General features: G+C 34.1%; 1 protein-coding gene and 1 long non-coding RNA gene across 4 annotated transcripts; one reads left to right on the top strand and one right to left on the bottom strand.

The window, feature by feature from the left end:
- Positions 1142 to 4804, top strand: LOC109724929. Its single transcript, XR_002220117.1, has 2 exons — positions 1142 to 4083; positions 4181 to 4804. It is a non-coding gene; the product is annotated as an uncharacterized LOC109724929 (long non-coding RNA).
- Positions 5487 to 9903, bottom strand: LOC109725150 (two-component response regulator ORR24-like). 3 transcript variants are annotated; one of them, XM_020254232.1, is made up of 7 exons: positions 9585 to 9903; positions 9228 to 9405; positions 8433 to 8585; positions 7879 to 8280; positions 7701 to 7777; positions 6019 to 7209; positions 5487 to 5807 (listed from the first exon to the last, which is right to left on the bottom strand). In XM_020254232.1, the coding sequence occupies exons 2-7, from the start codon at positions 9364 to 9366 to the stop codon at positions 5739 to 5741; spliced, it is 2031 nt and encodes a 676-aa protein (XP_020109821.1). In that variant the 5' UTR covers positions 9367 to 9405; positions 9585 to 9903; the 3' UTR covers positions 5487 to 5738. The 3 variants fall into 3 exon arrangements, with proteins under 3 accessions (XP_020109821.1, XP_020109822.1, XP_020109823.1); XM_020254233.1 differs by having other exon boundaries at positions 9228 to 9549; positions 9633 to 9902; XM_020254234.1 differs by having other exon boundaries at positions 9228 to 9549; positions 9692 to 9710.

Genomic DNA, 19047 nt, shown 5'->3' with positions numbered 1-19047 from the left:
AATTTTTATTTATTAAATTAGCATTACATGGCGAATTATTTATCGTTTTAAAAAAATGGTGAACAATTTTTATCAAATTTATATATTTTTTTACATTCGAACTCTAAAGGGTGTATGCTATTAAACAATAAAATTAATTTTAATGCCTTGTAGAAATGCTAAACCGAATAATTCANCACTCTTTCACACTTTAGTATCCCATGATTAAACTATGTGAAATTTGGTGCCCCATAATTTCAATCTTTCACACTTTGGTGTACCTCTAAAAAACTCAAAAAAGATTTTTTTTTCAATTACAATAAAAAATTAATAAAATTTTGTAATCATAGTAATATATGATGAACATAAAAATAAAAACTGTAGAGTGCAATGGTAGTTTAAAAAACAAATAACGACGTGAATGTTAACAACAACACCACCGAAAATATGAGTCGAAACCGACCCTAGTTCACGAGGATAGGCAACAGGACCTACATTAATAACACTGGTCGCACAGATTAGTAATAGCTAGTAAAGTAGAAACAGCTAAAAAGCAAAGGTTCACCATAGGATGCCTCCAAGTATTATAGACTGCCGGAGCGTAGCGGGCGGAGGTTGGAGAGTTAATTTAATTAGAAATAAATAAATTAGAAATTTTGTTTATATTTTAATAATAATAAATATGGTAGGAGCGCAGGAACAAGAAGTGGAAACGGGTGGTTTTGGGATTGGGATCAAAACTTGGGATTGGGTTTAGTACTCTGTGGTTTCAAGTGTATCAAGCTAGTACTCTATAGTTTTATTTTTGTATCAAGTTAGTACCCTATAATTTTATTTTTGTATCAAGTTAGTATCCTATGATTTTATTTTTTTCCGAATGAAATATTAAACCACAGGGTACTAAAGTGAGAAAGTGCGAAACCACAAGGTACTAACTTGATACACTTTAAACCACAGAGTACTAAAATGAGAAAGTGCGAAACCACAAGGTACTAACTTGATACATTTTAAATCACACGGTACTAACTTGATACATTTTAAATCACATGGTACTAAATTGAAAAAAATGAAACCACAAGGGGTTTTTTGAAGTTTTCCCAAAAGAAAACAAAAAAAATCTATTGTCTCTCTCTCAAACCCTATAAATCTAGGGTTTGAGGCTTCCTCGCTCCACACTCTCATTAGTTTAAGTGTGAGGCTCTCGGAAGAGCACAAGAAGAGGATCGGGTGTTTGTTGGGGAGGGGAAAGGGTTTGCCTCCTCCTTGTGCTCTTCTCTCTCTACTCGACAGAGCCGATGATCATCTTCTTCGTCAAACGCCAAAACCCTAACCCTCTCTATCTCTCTCTAGAGATAGATAGATAGATAGATCGATCGATCGATGGGCAAAGAGGCGATGATGGTTTCTGAGCCCTACTCTCAAGCAAACTACTAATGGTGATAGTTTTTTTTGTAATTTATTCTATTCGTTTTTGAGTCGCCATTTTACTAGGCTTTTATTTATTTATTTATTCATTTGGTTTTGCTGATGTTGGTATTGGCTTTTGATGTCTTAGGGTTTCTGTTATTTTCATTCTAATTTTTTTTGTTAAATATTTGTTAATATCTCGAATTTCTCGAGCCCATTGAAGAGTAGCCGCAAAATGTTTGTGGCAAACGCAGGCACAAAGCAGAACAGGTAATTTTATACTTATGCGTGTAGAGCTACTAGGCTTCTAGAGGTATAAAGGAGTTGATGCTTTCGACTTTTTGGCCTTTGGATTAAGGATTGTAGGGTTAGGATTTAGTGGTCAATCTAGGATTTAGCGGTCTCTCTAGAGAAATAATATTAATCCAAATGTTAGAAATGGTCGAAAGGGTTGAATCGAAGGTTAATAAATTGGAAGCACCACCTATGTGGTGTTTCCGGAAGCATCATCGTCGGACTCTTCTTATGAATGCTTCTCCGGCGGTGGTTTAGTGCTCGAATTTTACAGCATTGGAGTGAAGAGTAAAAGGGCTTTTGAAACTTTTGACTGTGGCTAAAAACATCTTGTTTTTATGCTATAGAATGTCCAAAAAAATTAAAAATGTTTTCAATTTTTTTTTCTCCTTTTATCTTGTAAAATTGGGGTTGCAATCTCCAGCATCAGCAAGAGCTACGTCCAAATTGACCACAATTTTATAAGAGGTAAACCTTCCTACCTACTTACCTTCTAAATGAAAAAAGTTATATAAATTTTCTTCTATATTGGGGGTAATCCTACCATGATAAAATTTGTGGATACAGTTTTCAATTGTGTGCAACTAAACAAATTATTTATGGTTGTAGCGTTGTCTACTGTATTCAACCAAACAAGCTACATTTAGTTGTAATTGTTTCATTGTCAACTACAGGAAATTCTAACTACACTGTAATTACAATTGCATCCGACCAAATGTCCACTTTACAATAAAAAGAGTTCGGAGCGGAAGCATGTGGAGCTATTTATCTCTGTTTTTAGATAGGACCAATAAAAATCAATTTTGAGTTAGAGCTAGCCCCACAACACAAATGGAGTTGTAATTCGACAAGTCCATTGTCTAAGTGCCAACCTTTTTATACTCTAAACAGGGAGGTAGTTTTTATGTAGCAGCTACACCGTATCATTTATGTCCAAGCCAATCACATCTCTTCTTTTGAGATAAAAGTGCAACAAAACTATTTTTCTCATGTTATTACTCTAGAAAACAAGCACAATATTTTCCCATTGCACTTTAGGGTAGTACTCTTGGTCAACACATTTCCTAACTAGGCCTTAAAGGTAGGCTGGTTAAGCAATCTTCTCAAAATAGGTCAATTTGGCCATGTTTTAGATAAGTTCTATACATTTTTACCTACAATTCAACTAAGGGTGCCTCTTCACCGGAGGATTGGGTGTTCTTCGGAAGGGTTTGCCGCCTGCTACGCTCTCCCTTTTTATCTCTTCTAGAACCGATGACTCTAGTTTCAAAATGCAAAACCCCTTCCTAGGGACCAAGTCGGAATATTGTTAAAGTACAGAGGCTAGGCTATCCATGCATTTTACCCATACAAATTAAGTATTGATGATGATCAATGAGACCATCATCTTGCTTTTGGACAACTGATACTGGTGATGGCTTATCAGAGATCCAAAATCTCTCTAACAAAATTCTCTTTATTCATCCGTTCTATCTTTTGCACTTTTGGTGTGCTGCCATTTTATTGAGGATTTTCTCCTTTCTTTTTTTCTCAACCATATATTGAGATTTTCTTTTTTCTTTTACGATTTCGTTTAGTTTACGTTTTGTCTTTTAATAAAGTTTCTTTTAGTTTTTGATCTTGATGGAGTTTGGTTTGCTGCTGTGATGTTGGACTTGCCTCTACGGAAGCCGACCCCCTCTATTGGGAGCTCCATACAAAAGTTTTAGCAAACTGTATGGTGATTCCCCTTTTCTTTCATAATCCGTTTTCAAAGAGGTAATGATGTCGGATTCCTTCCCCTAGCTGGCGTTTACTAGTGATGCAAATGGATCTGGGTTGATAGAGCTCCCTATTACGGACTTAAGCTAGGGAAATCTTGGAGAAAATTCCTAAGTCCTAGCATCCCGCCCAATCCTGGGTCCCAAAAATAAAAACCCCCCCAAAAAAAAAACTTGTCCCAAATCTGCCCTGATCCGGTGAGCAAATGGAGTGGTAGGCAGGGCCCCTTCCTTCCCTTGATCGGTCCCAATATGCCAAATACTCGCTTTTGCCCCAAATGAAGTGTTAAGTGGGGGTAAAAGATAAAGATAAAAATAGATCTGCCCTGACGCGCCAAGGAACTGCGGTGTGAGGTGGGGGACCCCTCGCGCGTCCGGATCTGCCCCGGTTGCACCCCTAGCATTTTCTGATCCTGTATGAAATTGCTGTTACGATGAAGACTTTCTCGCCATCTAAGAGGAGGGCCTGGTAGAAGTTTCGTCTTCTATGAGATCTGAATACTTCTCTATCCTCTTACTGTGAAATTCTAAAATGAAAGCATTTGACGGCAACTCGGTAGCGCAGCTTGGATGGCACCATGGCAAATGCTGCAGCCATGCATGGGGAGTGGAGAGGAGGATCTCTCTTTCTAGTAAATGAAAGGTGAATCTGAGCCTTAATCCTTCTATCTAATACCTTATCATCGCCATTACTTTTCTCTCTTTTCGGGTTACCAATTTATTATTCGATGTGCAAACAGGCGATGAAGACTGGCGATTGATCAGGTTATGATTTATCAGAGATCCAGAACCTCTCTATCCTGCAACGAAATTCTCCGGTATAGCCGTAACATCTTGTGGTTTCTCAATGCTGGGATGAGGAGGCAGTTTGGATGGCCCAGTGGCGGCAACTGCTTTAGCTATTCGCTCCGTGCTTTTCCAAACAGCTCTTAACTGAACAGCGCGACACCCTGCTCGGAAAGAAATGGGTGTGGACAGGATGTGAGATGAGAGGATTAGGCGCTCTTTGTTTGTCTTTTCTTTTCTGCGAAGGTTGCATTTGGTGTTTTGATCTTGTTATGTTTGAGGTTTTTATGCTGCAGTGTTTGATCTTGTTAGTCTCAGCCGCCGGGTGTGGATGTCGCCCGCACTCTCTGTGGTAGTGCACCAGAAACCATTGAGCATCTACTGTTTGTGATATAATTCCTTGTTGTCCAAGTGCGCACATTATTGGAGATGAAGATGATGCTGCAAAATAAGTATAGGTCTCTTAAGATTATTTGAATTACTTGAAGCTTAAATATTTCTCTTTGCTATAACTTGCCAAAAGTGGCATGCACCAATGGGACAGTTTTGAGTGTTCTACCTAGTGAATCTTTACTAGATATTTTGCTGGATAGTGAAGTAGTTGAAAATATTGGCTCATGTTCTCTCAATCAGGTCCTTGAACCATGTTACTCTCTCTATTTGTAGACAAAAAATAGAAATTTTTTTTTTAAAAAAGAGATGAGATGCAATGGTTAGATGATTTGGATGATGCCAGTGATGTTAAGATCAATTGGACTCTCCACTTTCGATCTCGGAGCTGATGAGAATAGAATAGAGTTAATATTTTTTTGGATATTTTTTTGGACCGCATCTTGGTTTTCGCTAAAATTTTTAATGATATAACATTCTTACTGATATAATTTGTATGGTCAGGTTGTAGTATGGAAAATGTATTCCAAAACTAGGTAACAACAGAATCAAATGAGGGCAATGTTATTTAAGCATTCAAAAAAAATATGAATATTATGTTTTATTCATTAAGGACTAATTTTTTTTATACCAATCATATCAATATTTTTTAATATTAAAAATTAAAAAAGAATGTGTAGATACTTTGGATGAATTTTAAAGTACTACATAGCTCAATGAATTTCAAAGCATGTTAAACTAATACAAATTTTAAGTTGTTGTATACTATCACTGGATAAAGTATTAAGCAAATATGAAAGAGCACTATGACAACTACCTAGTACAATAACCTAAAATCAAGTTGTTTGTCACTTGTCAAACACATTCCACTTGAATAAATACCATCCATAGCATCATTTAGTTTAAAAGCATATTTTGTATAATACAAAACTCCAAACATTCCCAACTCATAATTTCCTATGCTACACTCACCTAGATGATTGTTTGCTAGAAAAAAGAAGAATAACAAAGTCAATAGAGGAAATGGGCATTAATAAATACAAACTTCGCGACTGGAATTGTGAATCCTACGCAAATCAATACAACGAGCTTTTTTTTTTTTCTTCATCGCGATTCGGCTCATCAAGTACTAAGAGTATAGAGGTCATATCCCATGTCCCCATCCACGAAAGCAGTAAACTCGTCGCGGTCCTACAATGAAGAAATAAGGTGGTTTAGCTAGTTATGTGAAAGTACTTGCTCTTCATGTAGTCGGCTAAATCGAGTATTCTTTCTCAAAAGCCTTCAACAAGATAATAAGGATCTTATTGTGATTTCGAGTGTCTTAAGACACATTTCTTAACATGCTAATAACAGCTAAAGAAACAATTTTGTAGTTCAATAGAAGAAAAAGAACACATACCGATTTAAGCATGGCGCTAACAATATCGTCAATGCTGCGACTAAGGCCATTCTGCAACTTGGTCATTCCCGAAGCGTAATCGTCCTTGCCCTGAATTTGATCTCTGTTAGATGATCTACTGTCGATCCTCCAATCGTGCGTCAGGATCGGAGCGCCAAAATTTGCTTCTCCTATCAAACTCGCATCCATCTGCTTGCTACAAAAGCCCTGCTTCTGGGCAGTAGGATCATTTATTTGAAGATTCGGCAATATGGAGCTCAAGGAAGAAGTACTTGCATTAGCGGTATGATCCAGTCTCGGATTCGCATTCGACATGCTTCTGAAGTCAAAGGAAGTGGTCGTTGGGTCTTCACCGAGGCTTGAAATTGGCATCGCACTCCCACCAAGTGAAGAAATGGGATTAGGATTCCGTAAATCACTTCCAATCACCGGATTACGATTAACTGCCGCCTCCAAATTGCTCGGAGATTCACAGAGAACGGCACCTTCTATGTGCGAGGGCATCGGAGCAATACTGTCTCCGATGCTACACGGAGTTAGATCGTTGTTGTGATTAAATGAGTCGTTGACTGGCAAAGTGGCGGCTGGATACTTTGACGAAACGACGCTTTGCCAAGTATTGTCGCATCGCGAAAGATCGGGAAACTGGGCTGCCTCTCCGACGCGAGTTCTGAAAGAAGGAGAGTTGCCCAACACTCCATTCTGCGTCGGGATCTTATTCGCTTGCACTAGCATTGAACCGTTCGCGGCGTTCGCGTAAGCGTCGCCGCAAGAACCATTAGCTAATCCACCACCGTTGAAACCGGCGGAGAAAAGCTTGTTTGATTCTTGAAACCCTTGAAACAAATTCCCTTGATGAACTCCTTGCGGATAAGCGGCTTGGATTTTCTCCAAATCCTTAGTGTGATTGCTTGGGTTGTTTTGCGTTCGAGCGATCTGTTGAACCGCCTGAGAGGGAAGCAAACCGTGCACTCCGAACGCAGTTGGCGTGTTCATCCGGCCGAGAAGCCCATTTGCTTGGCAGGAAGCGACTGACGGGAGATGCCGAGTGCTTCCGAGTGAATGGTAGTTTCTGAAGCTTTCCAATGAGCTCATGTGGATAAATGACGGGTTCCGTCCTCCCAAAGCCGCGGCGATGTTAGCTTGTTGGCTTGTTACAGCACTTAGCCTCTTAAGGTAGAGCCTATACTTCTGATTTCATCCAATGAGAGCGAAATAGATGTTAATGGTAATTACAGGTGATTATGTAAACTACAAAAGAAATAGGCATAGGAGCAAGTTTCGTCGACAAATAAAAGACCACGATGCATGATGCACAATGGATTGCACAGTTGAGAACTATCAATGTCGATGCACAACTTTGATTGATAGCCGCAAGGTTTCGAAATTGTGCTTCGACTATTCAGAATTGTGCATTGGTTATCCGAAAATGTGCATCACAGCCTTGAAGCGGAGGGGTGGTTTCGTTCTTAAAGTTGAAATTTATTTTAAAAAAAACGAAAATCTGAAAAAGAAAAAAAAAAAAAAACAAGAAAGGAGTCCCATTTTTGCAAATTCAGAAAACAAGAGTGGAGTTGTAATTTTTTTTTTTTTTTTGGTTGCAAAGTGGCTAAAACACTATGCAAATGGAAATTCAGCTGTGAGTATATGCTGAAAAATGAATATAAGAACTGAAATCATGCCTGCAGATGGCTTGCGACATTCTCTCTAGTGAGCTTCTCGACCTTCATAAGATCGAGAATCCGCTTAGGAACAGCCTCTGGAACAAAATGCACAAAACCAACATATTATCATCATTCCAACCCATCCAAGAAATTGAACATGGCACGGCAACAACAAGCCAAGAGCAAGAATTCTTACTGTCGATTCCCAACTGATTAACAGCGGCAACGAACTTGCGGTGCAGCTCGACCGACCAAACAACCCTCGGCTTCTTCTGGGCCGAGGGGTCCTCATTCTCGCGCGGGTTCTCGTCAGAATCCTCCTCCTCCTCTCCGTTCTGCTCCTTCCTCTTCTTCTTCAGCTTCCCGTTGCGGTCGACCGCACCCTGCTCACCTTCGTGATTGATCTGGCTACTCTTCTGACCGTCCTCCCCCCCGTTCTCAAGATTACTCTGGCTTCGCCCATCGAACTTCCGCCTCCTAACAACGTGCTGCCATATGTTCCTTAGCTCCTCGATCCGCACGGGCTTCAACAAGTAATCGCAAGCTCCGTGCGTTATGCCCTTCATCACGGCCTGCGTCTCGCCGTTTCCGGACAGCACTGCGCGAGCGAGAGATTCATTCGCTTACGTCATCAAATAATGTACCAATAACAGTAATAATAATGCAATAATGGACATGATTCATTTGCGAAGTAGTTATCAAACTCGACAAATACAAAGAGAGGTGTGCATGATCATGCGAGAGACTTACTAATCACTGGGAGGTCCATTTCGAGGCCGACGAGCTCGAGGAGCTTGAAACCGTCCATGTCGGGCATGTGGACGTCGCTGATGACCAGATCGAATCGGTCCTTGTTCTCGCGCAGCAGCTTCAGGGCAGTGATTGCTTGGCTAGTTGTTGTAACTGAAATAACAACACACAAACACACAAAAAAAAGTAAAAAACAAAACCAACTGGTCCTAAGGTCCCACTGCTTATCTTGAAATAGGGAAAAAAGAAAAACACAAATTTTTATGTGATGGAGTGCGAAAAAAACACTCAACAGCAACACTTTTTTTTCTTTTTTCTTTTTTTTTTTTTGCGCTTCTTTGCCATCCAACCACATAGAATTTGAACATTTTTTAAACCAAACAGGGCCAAAAGTTTCAATTTTAAGATTAACAACTTAAGTGAAAAGGAACTTCAAAAGGAGAAGGAAAAAGGTACAAAGTAGAGAATAACAAGCAAAGTCCCAGAAACAATCAACATGAAAACATAGAGTTGATAGGTAGAATTAAAAGACCCACATCCTAATAATACTCAGAGAAATTAACCAACAAAAGAATTTTCCATGATATCTAAAACCCTTTCACTTCCAAAAACAAAAAAAAAAAGAAGAAAAAACCAAAATAACACAAAAAACCAAGGAAAAAAGAGGATTTCAATGAATTAAAAGATCACCCACGTCCTAATACTGAGAGAAATTAACCAACAAATATATATTTTTTTAAAAAAAGAAGCCCCAAAAAACAAGTAAAAGTGAGGAATTTGGATGAAGAAACGAACCATGGTATTTGCATCTGATGAGGAGGGTCTCGAGCAATTTGAGGCAGGTGGGATCGTCGTCGACGGCGAGCACGCGCATGCCCACCGGAAACTGGTCTCCGGCGCCTTCCCCCTTCACCTTAATCTCCTCCACAGTCATCTTCTTCCTCCTCTTCCTCTTCCCCTTCCTCTTCCTCTCCTTAACTCAAACAAGATGTGTAAAAAGAAGGAGAAGGAGAAGAAACAGGGGAGACCCAGATGACCAAATCCTCAGAGAAACAATACAAACCCCCCCACACCAACAAAAAGAAAGAGAAAAAAAATCCTCCTTTTTCCTAATCCCCTGTGAAATAAATAAATAAATAAATAAATAAATACCCAGAAAAATTGAAGCCCCAGAATAAAAGCAGCAGCAGCAGAGGAAACCAGAGTCAAAAAGGGAGCAGGCGATGGGGTCTGAAAGGAACAGCGCAAGCAGGGCTCACCAGAGGAGAAGTGTGTGTGTGAGAGAGAGAGAAGAGAAGAGAAGAGAGAGAAAGGTGGGAGCTTTGAATGGTTTCAGAGAAAGATATAGAGAGAGAGAGAGAGAGAGAGAGAGAGAGAGAGGGAAAAAGGAATGTTTTTGGAGAAAGAGTTGAATGGAGGAGGAGGAGGAGGAGGAGGAAGGGGAGGGAGAGGGGGAGGCGGAGGAGGAGCCAATTCATGCACCTGCAAAAATGGAAACTTTTTCCACACCTTTTCACTGCTTTTTACATTTTTTTTTAAAAAAAATTTATTAGTCTAATAATTTATTTGTTTTTGTTTTTGTTTTTGTGATTTTTTTTTTTTTTTTTTCACCAACGAGAGGACTCGGAGGAGGAGGCAGCAGCAAGCAATAATTTCTTTCTTTTTTCTCTCTTTTTTTCATTCTTTTCTTTTTCTTTAAAAAAAAACTTCAAATATTATTCTTATGGTTTCATACTTTTTCACTTTATTATTCTGTGTTTTAAAATATATCAATTTAGTTTCATATGGTTTAATTTTTATTTTTTTATTATCGATTTCACTAATTTTTTTCGTTAAATTAGTAATAAAGTTAAAACTAAAAGTTACTAAAGTGAATATTCGATAGAGCTAGTTCGGGTATCTGAAGTTTTTTTTATATAATTTAACAAAATATTGACGAAAAAGCTGACGAAAAAATAAAAATAAAGCCACAGGATATTAACTTGATACACTTTAAACTATATGGTACTAAAATAAAAATATATAAAACTACAGGAGTGGTATTTAAAGTTTTTTTTTTTTTTTGAAAAGTTGGAATCTAGAGAGAGCCATGGGAGAAATATAGGTGGGGGAATGAAGGGATTAATAATTAAATTAAAATAGAAAAAAAAAAAGTAAAACAAAAGTTTACAAAATTGGACATAATTTGTCTCCACCCAATGTGCAGTGGTGTGTATAATTAGGTCTTAATTTGAACACACGCAACGACAATTAAATTAGATACAATGTGTTTGGATGGATGTAACAGTAGATACCGTATAGTTGAAAAAATATACGGTTAACATGCTTAATTACACTCTACTGTATTGTACTATATATATTATTTTTATTTAATATGATGTACTATTTTCTAAAAAAATATTATTATATTATTATATTTTATCAATTTTTATACTGTATTTTAGATTTACTTCTTTTTTATAATATTGAACTATTTTTCTTTTCGATAAATATCACTAAATTATTTTTTTAAAATTAATATATTATTATTAATAAATTAATTGTTTAGATAAAATCCAACAACTCTATTATGAGACTCCGATTAAATAGTAGAAAAAATATAAAATGAATCTTGACTAATTAAAAAATTTTGTTTTAGTTATTTTTAACTATTTTATTGATTTTATGTATTTTGTTATTTTTTATATTAAAATGAATTGAATATATGCTCTAATGCTTNTTATATATATAGTACAATAATGTACGCATCTTCTTTATGCTTAATTAGATTATGCAAAAGGTAATGTAGTTATTAATAATTTGTTCCTTTACATACGATTAAAATTCATATTTATTAAATTTTATTATATATTATATATATATATATGAGGTGATAAAATTATTCATAGTATGAAAGTTCTTTGTTTAAAATTACGCTCGCTAATTACTACAAATACAATTTCAACCAATTTGAGCAACGGTTATATTTAATAAAGCATGTGATAAATAAAATATATTTAGTTCTCGTTAGTTTTGTATGAACATAATCTAATAAAATAATTTTTAATTTAAAATTTGTTCTAAAACCACAACTCAGTTCATATGTGCATCGATCCTATTGGGTCTAATATTGTATAAACTAGACATATTTAATACGCTGAAACATTCGTTATTTTCTAAAAACATAAATTATTAAAATATAATATCTTAATGTATACATTTCACTACAAAATTAGACATGCTATGCGTGTAACTATATTATTACATTTTTATAGTAAAAGTGTGGAATATAATATATAAAATCGGCGGCTAATCTACATAAGTGTGCAATCATATTTTTAATGCACAATTAGTTTAGATTATCCCATAAATATAAAAGTATAGAATTGTAAAATAAGTAATATTTTTTTTATTAAAATTGCCTTTCTACTTTATATTAAAATTTGCATTTTTCTCGACTATGATACGGTCTATGATTATGACATATTTAAAGTTGTAATTAATTAATTATAAGCTACAAAAAATTTATGTCACCATTCTAGCTCTACTATGCTTGGTACTAAATAGTCTCTCAAAGTGACAGGTTATTTAAAAAAAAAAAAAAAATTTAAAAGGGAATTTTGTTTTTTTAGTTTTATATTTCTTAATGTGCCATGCATTTAGATCCTATATCATTAAATGTCACACACTTTTACTGTGGCATCAACCAAACAATATAAAAAAAAACACACATACACACATGCATTTCCAAAGATAGGTATAACAAAAGCATTATATTTGTAGGTGATCCTTTATCAATTTAAAAACCACACCATTATTTAATACATGTCATTTGGTACAAACTAAATGGTGACTAGATTCTCCACAACCCCAATGTATGGAAATTTTGTAGTCATCAATGCTATGTTATTTAGCAAATTAAAATTTTAATTTATTCTTTATTCATACTCATTGATGAGCTTTAGTCATTGAAAAAAATTCGTTAGATTACTGCCATGTCAACAATGAACTTTTTTTTTTTTTTTTACTCCTGACTGCTGATGAGAGTGTAAGTTGAGCTAAATCCTAAATTAAAAGTAAGTATGATTAGATATGAATTAATCTTTGATATAACCTTAACAATAACATTTTTATGTTACATAACTATCAAGTTAGAACTTTGATGAAATCTCATCATAAAAGAAAACTCGATCTTTGACTACTATCGCATTAGCATTGAACAGAATATCCTTTCTACACCGATTGTTCCTAGAGCAAGTGGCAAAGGATTTGGTGGTTGATATTCGAGACCCAAGTTCGAATCTTAGTTGATTCACATTTCCAGCTAAATTTATTTTTAAGTGAAATAAACGAAGCGGGTAGCGTGCTACCTATCTCTCAGAAAAAAGAATATCCTTTCTACTTCTGCTTTCGGCTAAATCCTGCTACGAAATTAAATATGATTAGATATAAAATATTTCATGCAACAAATTAAACTACCAAGATATATACAACTTTGGAGCTAGCATGACATGCATGCATATCACTCATGCAACCATCACATATATTTTTGTTGCAATTGTCAACAAAAAGCCCTTCAATCAATGAGTGACATACTAATCAAGGTTTATTCAAGAACCCCTACTCACCAAACATAAAATGGCCCACCATGAACCAAAAAAGACCCACAAATTAAAACACACAAACACAAAGTGCCAATGTTCCCACTCCTCAACTTAATATTATTATTTTGACATGTATCTTTCAAGTACCCCTCCCCACCTCCCCCTCCTAATCTATTATTTGCCACCTTTGCCAAGTCCAAACCCTACCTAATTGCCTCCACTTAGGGAGGATCATTTCATATCTCTTAGCTCTTTTGGGTACATGTGGGTCCCTTTCATAACCCTAGTGACTCAAAGTTGGACCCATATATAGCTTTCACCTATATTTGTGTGCATGTCTATTCCTTGGCACCCATTGGCCACTAAATACATGATTTAGGTAAACTAGCATCTCAATGATAGCACATTTTGTGATCTGAATTTTAACCTATTTTGAAATAATTAATTATATATTGGTAAAAATGTATAGAACATATCTGAATTATAAATTATTTTGGGCCGATTATCCAAGCTTTTTAAAATTTTAATTTTACTATCCAATATTTCAATTTATTTGATTTGAATCGGTCAATGATATTTTGATTTTAAAATTCAAGCTAATTACTTATTTTAGCAAATTTATAGTTGTAAGAATCGCATGGAGTATATTAACTAAATATGTAAAGATAATCAATGCGTTCACATTTTAAAGTCAAAGTGTTATGTACCGACTCCAAATGCAAATGATTGAAAGATAGATATAAAAATCGAAAATTTTGAAAAAATTTGGTACTAAGAATCAAAAAGATCAAGTTCGAGTAAAGTATGTTAATTTTTAACACACACACACACAGCACACACACACACACACACACACCACATATATATATAATAAATATATATAATATATATATATATATATATAATATATAGAAGCTTTGCTAAAAAGCTCATCGGTAAGTAAACGGCTTGATTTAACTATGCGATTTGTTTTTAATGATAGACGCTTCAAAAATTGATAGATCGACACCGTCCGTTAAACATCATTAAACTATTTAAACAATTGGAAAATCAAAGTTTCACAGGTGATTCGTATAATTTTTCGATATTGTTCTCCTTGGTCCATCATGAACAAAAAATAAACGGCGGAAATAAATATCCTTCAAAAGTGATGATAGAATTTTTATATTGAGATCTAGAGTGGCTAGATCTTTATTTTAAATAGTTTTAAAGAATTTTTTAATAAAAATTATCAGTTATTTGAAACTCTTTCTATATCGTTAAACGAGCAATACGCACCGATATCGTCCATTAAAATTATCATGATTTGTGAAACCATATTGATCGTTTAGTTAGTGACGCCAAAAAATCATAAAATTTGATTTCTAGATAATATTTAAATAGTCTAGATCATGTTCAACGGTGCGGATCGTCGATTTGGAAGCCTCTATATCAAAACAACAATCGGTTAGTAAAACCGAGCATTACAACCATATATATATATAATATATATATTATATATATAGTAGTATATACTATAGATAGGTCGCTACTATACTATGATAGTACCAAGTCTTTGGACTATTGAATTTCTATCGTTAAGATCTATTTCTTTGATCCATTCCACGCTGCTGTAATTATACATATAAACCACCAACCACTCAACCGCTAAGGGATCACTATCATCTCTATATCGCACATCCTTTCATCCAACGCCAAAAAACTCATATACCGCTAACGGCTTTGATCTATGTGATAGTATATATATATACTATATATATATATATATATATATAATCATCTAAATATTAATTTTTATAGTCTAACTTTTAATTGACTTGATTCTAACTATTTGACTTTTTCGATATAAAATTTGAGTACATCGCTAATCTTACTGAAATATTTAGAATATTTTGTATAATCATCAGAGGTACAATTCAATTAAACTGAGGGTGCATCAAATTTTGTAATAATAGAGCTCTTAGATAGTTTAAATCAAAGAATGAATGTTGATAACAAAATCAAAACTTATTGAAAGTTAGATAGTTATTTCAAAATGAAAAATAAGTTATTTCAAAATAAATCATAGTTCAAAATACTCCATACATACATTTTTCACCCTTTTTGATAGGTGCATAAATTTTGAAAATTTTGATTTTGCTATTTAACTCTGAATTACTGCTATTTGATCAAACTTTTAAAACTCATATATTCATTGCAAAAATGTTGTTATGTAAGAATAATACCTATATATATAATTTACTACATGAAAGTCTGATTTTTATCACTGTTTTTGGTACAAATAATTCTTGAAAAATTTCAAGTGGAATAAAATATACACAATTTTCTAAAGAAAACAAAAGGTACTCAACTACAACTATATATATATAATAATATATATATATAATATAGAGCTACACACTATACTACTGTAATACCGGGGCTCCGATACTATAGTCTAGTTTTTCATCTTAGGTAATTTAAATCAATGATCCACACCGTTAAAACTGATCTAGGTATTTAAAATTTTAGAAATAAAATTTTATATTTTTCGAATAGTTTATTTTATGATCAAACCATTTCAAAAATTGTCAATTTTCAATGGTTACTATGACGAGTTTGGAGTTTAACGTATAGAAGAATATAATTCTTCAAATTTTGCTAGAAAATATTTTAAACTATCTAGATTAAGGTTAACATTCTTGATCTTGAATTTAAAAGTCCTATGCTCAATTTTTAAGATTATTCAATTTCACCGTCTATTTTGACATAATTTATTTACTAATAAACGATGTTGAAAAAAATAAAATTTTATTTCTAAAAACTTCATATACCCTAGATCATATTTAACGGTAGGATCATTAATTTGAACACCCTAAGATCGAAAACAAAACTTAGTACTGAAGCTCCGGTACTATAGATAGTATAAAAACTAATTCTATATATATATATATATAATATATATATATATATATATATTATATATATATATATATATATATTTATTTATTATTTATTTATTTATAGAGGGTTTGTACTTTTTGTTCTTATTTGTTGGTTCAATTATAATAATTAAGTATTATTATTACCTCATGCATAAATAATATGTAGTTCAATGCCCTTGGCTCCCATAAAGAGTGACAATTAGGGTTCACAGTTAGGTTGGTTGGGCCATTTTAAGAACCTCAACAAATAATTGTTCATAATTCAACCTCAAATATTATTAAAAATTATTTTTTGAAAATTTTGTAGCAATTTTGTTTCATATTAAAATAGTATTATTGTATCACATCAAAAAATTATCCCCCCTATATATAGAGATAGAGATCTGTTTGCTTTTAGAAACAAGATGACCTTCAGCTATCAAGTTGTTTTTGATATTGAGACTTCTAAATTGACGATCGATTTTATTAAATTTGATCCAAAGTATTTAAAGTATTTAGAAAATAAATTTCATAATTTTTTTTTAATATCATTTATCCAGTGATCGAAGGGACCATCATATCATCACCATCATTTATTTTCTTGATCAATAAAGCAATAATTTTTCAATTATAAATAATTTATTTAATGACATGTAGTTAAGAAATGTGTTTTTGTAAAATTTTTATTAAAAAAGTAATTAATTAAAGAGGTAATTAAGTTTATTTCTAGTTTAAATTTACTTTTCTCATCTGCTACAGTTGATACAGTTTCAACTGTAGCAATTTAAATTTAAATATTTCGAACCAAACGCCGAATTTGAATTCGCATATATTTACAAATACAATGAAATTGTAACTATCTCTAAGATTTGCACCATTAAAATATGCAATTATTGTATTAATCTAATAATAATAACCGTCTATTTTCACCGTTACGCTATAAGGGGCGTAAGCACAGGGTTTTCTATGCGGACACGCGTCCTTGGACTTTAAATCCAACGGTTTTGATGCCCTTAGCAGATGATTTTGACAGCTCATTCGACGGTCTCGTAGAAATATTTATGCGTACGCGTCGGAAGTTTTCCGCTTGCCGACGGGTGAAGACTACTACATAGACCCGATAAAGTCCACCACGTCAGCCATAGACCGGTCCCCTCTTTTTCACCCCAAAAACCCCCTTACAATTTTAGGGATAAATTGCGAGTTTGACCCTGAAACTATACAAAGTGTGACGTTTTGATCCTCAAAGTTCAATTTATTATAATTTTTTGCTCGAATTTTTGGATATTTCAGTAAATATGTATAATTTGATTTAGTTTATTAAATATTAAAGTATCAGAGACGGCAGTATTGTGATTAGTATTGTGCCAATAATTAAAATATTATATTATATTTTTACATAGTAATGTTTCAAGGGACTTGCTGATTAATTTCAAAAATATGTTAGCTAGAAAACAGTTACAATTATAGTTTTTAATATTTAAATATTTCGTATCGTATTATAAATTATATATTCTCTAAATTTCATACAAATTAGATCAGCTGATTGATTATTTAGTAATATTGGCCAGTTAAAAAGTACTGTTTGGTTTCAGTTCTTTATTATCAGTACTCTCAGTTTGTCCACGAGTAACTGTTAAAGGGTAGAAAAACATGTCTCTTTTCATCAGATGTGTACTAAATAAAATATTTTGTACTAAGCGGAGAGCGGAGTTGTTTCTTACATTGAAAAGATTCTACGCAAAGCACATATGCAAATAATATCCACCTCGAATACCGGTCCAATGATGACTGGTAGACCGGTCTACGGAACAATTTCTCCAGGCGACGACACCAGGCGTAGAGGGAAGCCCTCATTGGCTGAGCGGGACCCACGTGAGTGTCACGCGGAGCACCGGGCCGAAACGCGTTCCCGGGGTGGGGCGGGGAGCGGAAACCGTTTCCCCTGCGCTCGGCGAGCGCGCGAAACGCGTTTCCTCGCTATGGTTAGCGTTCCCCTTTTCTACGTTTTTTTTTTTTTTTTTTTTTTTTTTTTTTTTTTTTTTTTTGGTTTGGGGGGGGGAGGAATCGGCTCTGACCTAATGAGATTCCATTCGAAGCATGTACTTTTTTGAAGGAAGTGGGACCCACTCTTTTGTGGGGCCCACGTCATGTTCCCAATTTTGGACTGTAATAAGTTATATTATTTTTTTTTATTTTCCCCTTTCAATTCGGTGTAATACTATTTAGTAAAAGTTAATTGCATGAATATCCTATTTGCATTTTTTTTTTTTTTTTTTTTTTTTTTTTTTTTGGTTCACTTTGATCCCTTGGGCCAGTTTGTTTGAACGAATGGTGGAAAAGAGTAAAGTTATCTTCTGCTGTAAAAAATTATTTTATTTGTCAGAAGAAGATACAGTCGAAGCTCGAGTTACTCCAAAATAATATAATTGATAATTGACTTTAATAATTAAAAAAAATAAAATAATATAATGTGTAAATACTAGTTATATTTAGTTACTCTCTCATTTAGTCAGAGAAAGGTAACATGCTATCCGTTTCGTTTATTTCTTTTAAAAATAAACTTAGCTGGAAATGTGAAGCAATTTATATTTCGAATTTAGGACGTCGGGTATCAACTATCAAGTCCTTTACTACTTGCGTTAGGAATGCTCGATTAATGTAATGAAAATTGATCAGCTAAGTTATAGTATCGCTTTTATTCAGTTAATTTGCATATTTAAAATATTATAAAAATTGATTAGTTTAGTATTACTGATTTCTTTTATTACATGATTTTAAGGCTTTTTTTGCAAATGGCCCTATGAAAAAATTTTATTTTAAAAATAATCCTGTCAAAATTTAATTTGCAAAAATAGTCCTGATCTTGCCACGCAGGCGCCACGTCAGCACCACGCGGGCAGGGCTGGGTCCAGTGTGTTAAGTTGAACACGGTAAACTATTCACCGTGTTCAAACACGATGAATGATTCACCATGTTTCATATTTATATTCCATGTTTTCTCTTTTAGGGATGTCAATGGGTCGGATTTGGATCTCCGAATCCGGCGGGTTTTAAAAATTCATACCCATATAACTTTAATATATGGATATGGGTATGAATTTTTAAAATCCGTCGGGCTCGGATTCG

This window comes from Ananas comosus, linkage group 19 (genome assembly GCF_001540865.1).
Source record: "Ananas comosus cultivar F153 linkage group 19, ASM154086v1, whole genome shotgun sequence".
NCBI classification, from domain to species: domain Eukaryota; kingdom Viridiplantae; phylum Streptophyta; class Magnoliopsida; order Poales; family Bromeliaceae; genus Ananas; species Ananas comosus.
Note: the sequence above shows the minus strand (reverse complement) of the source record. Positions and strands in the feature narration are given on the sequence as shown.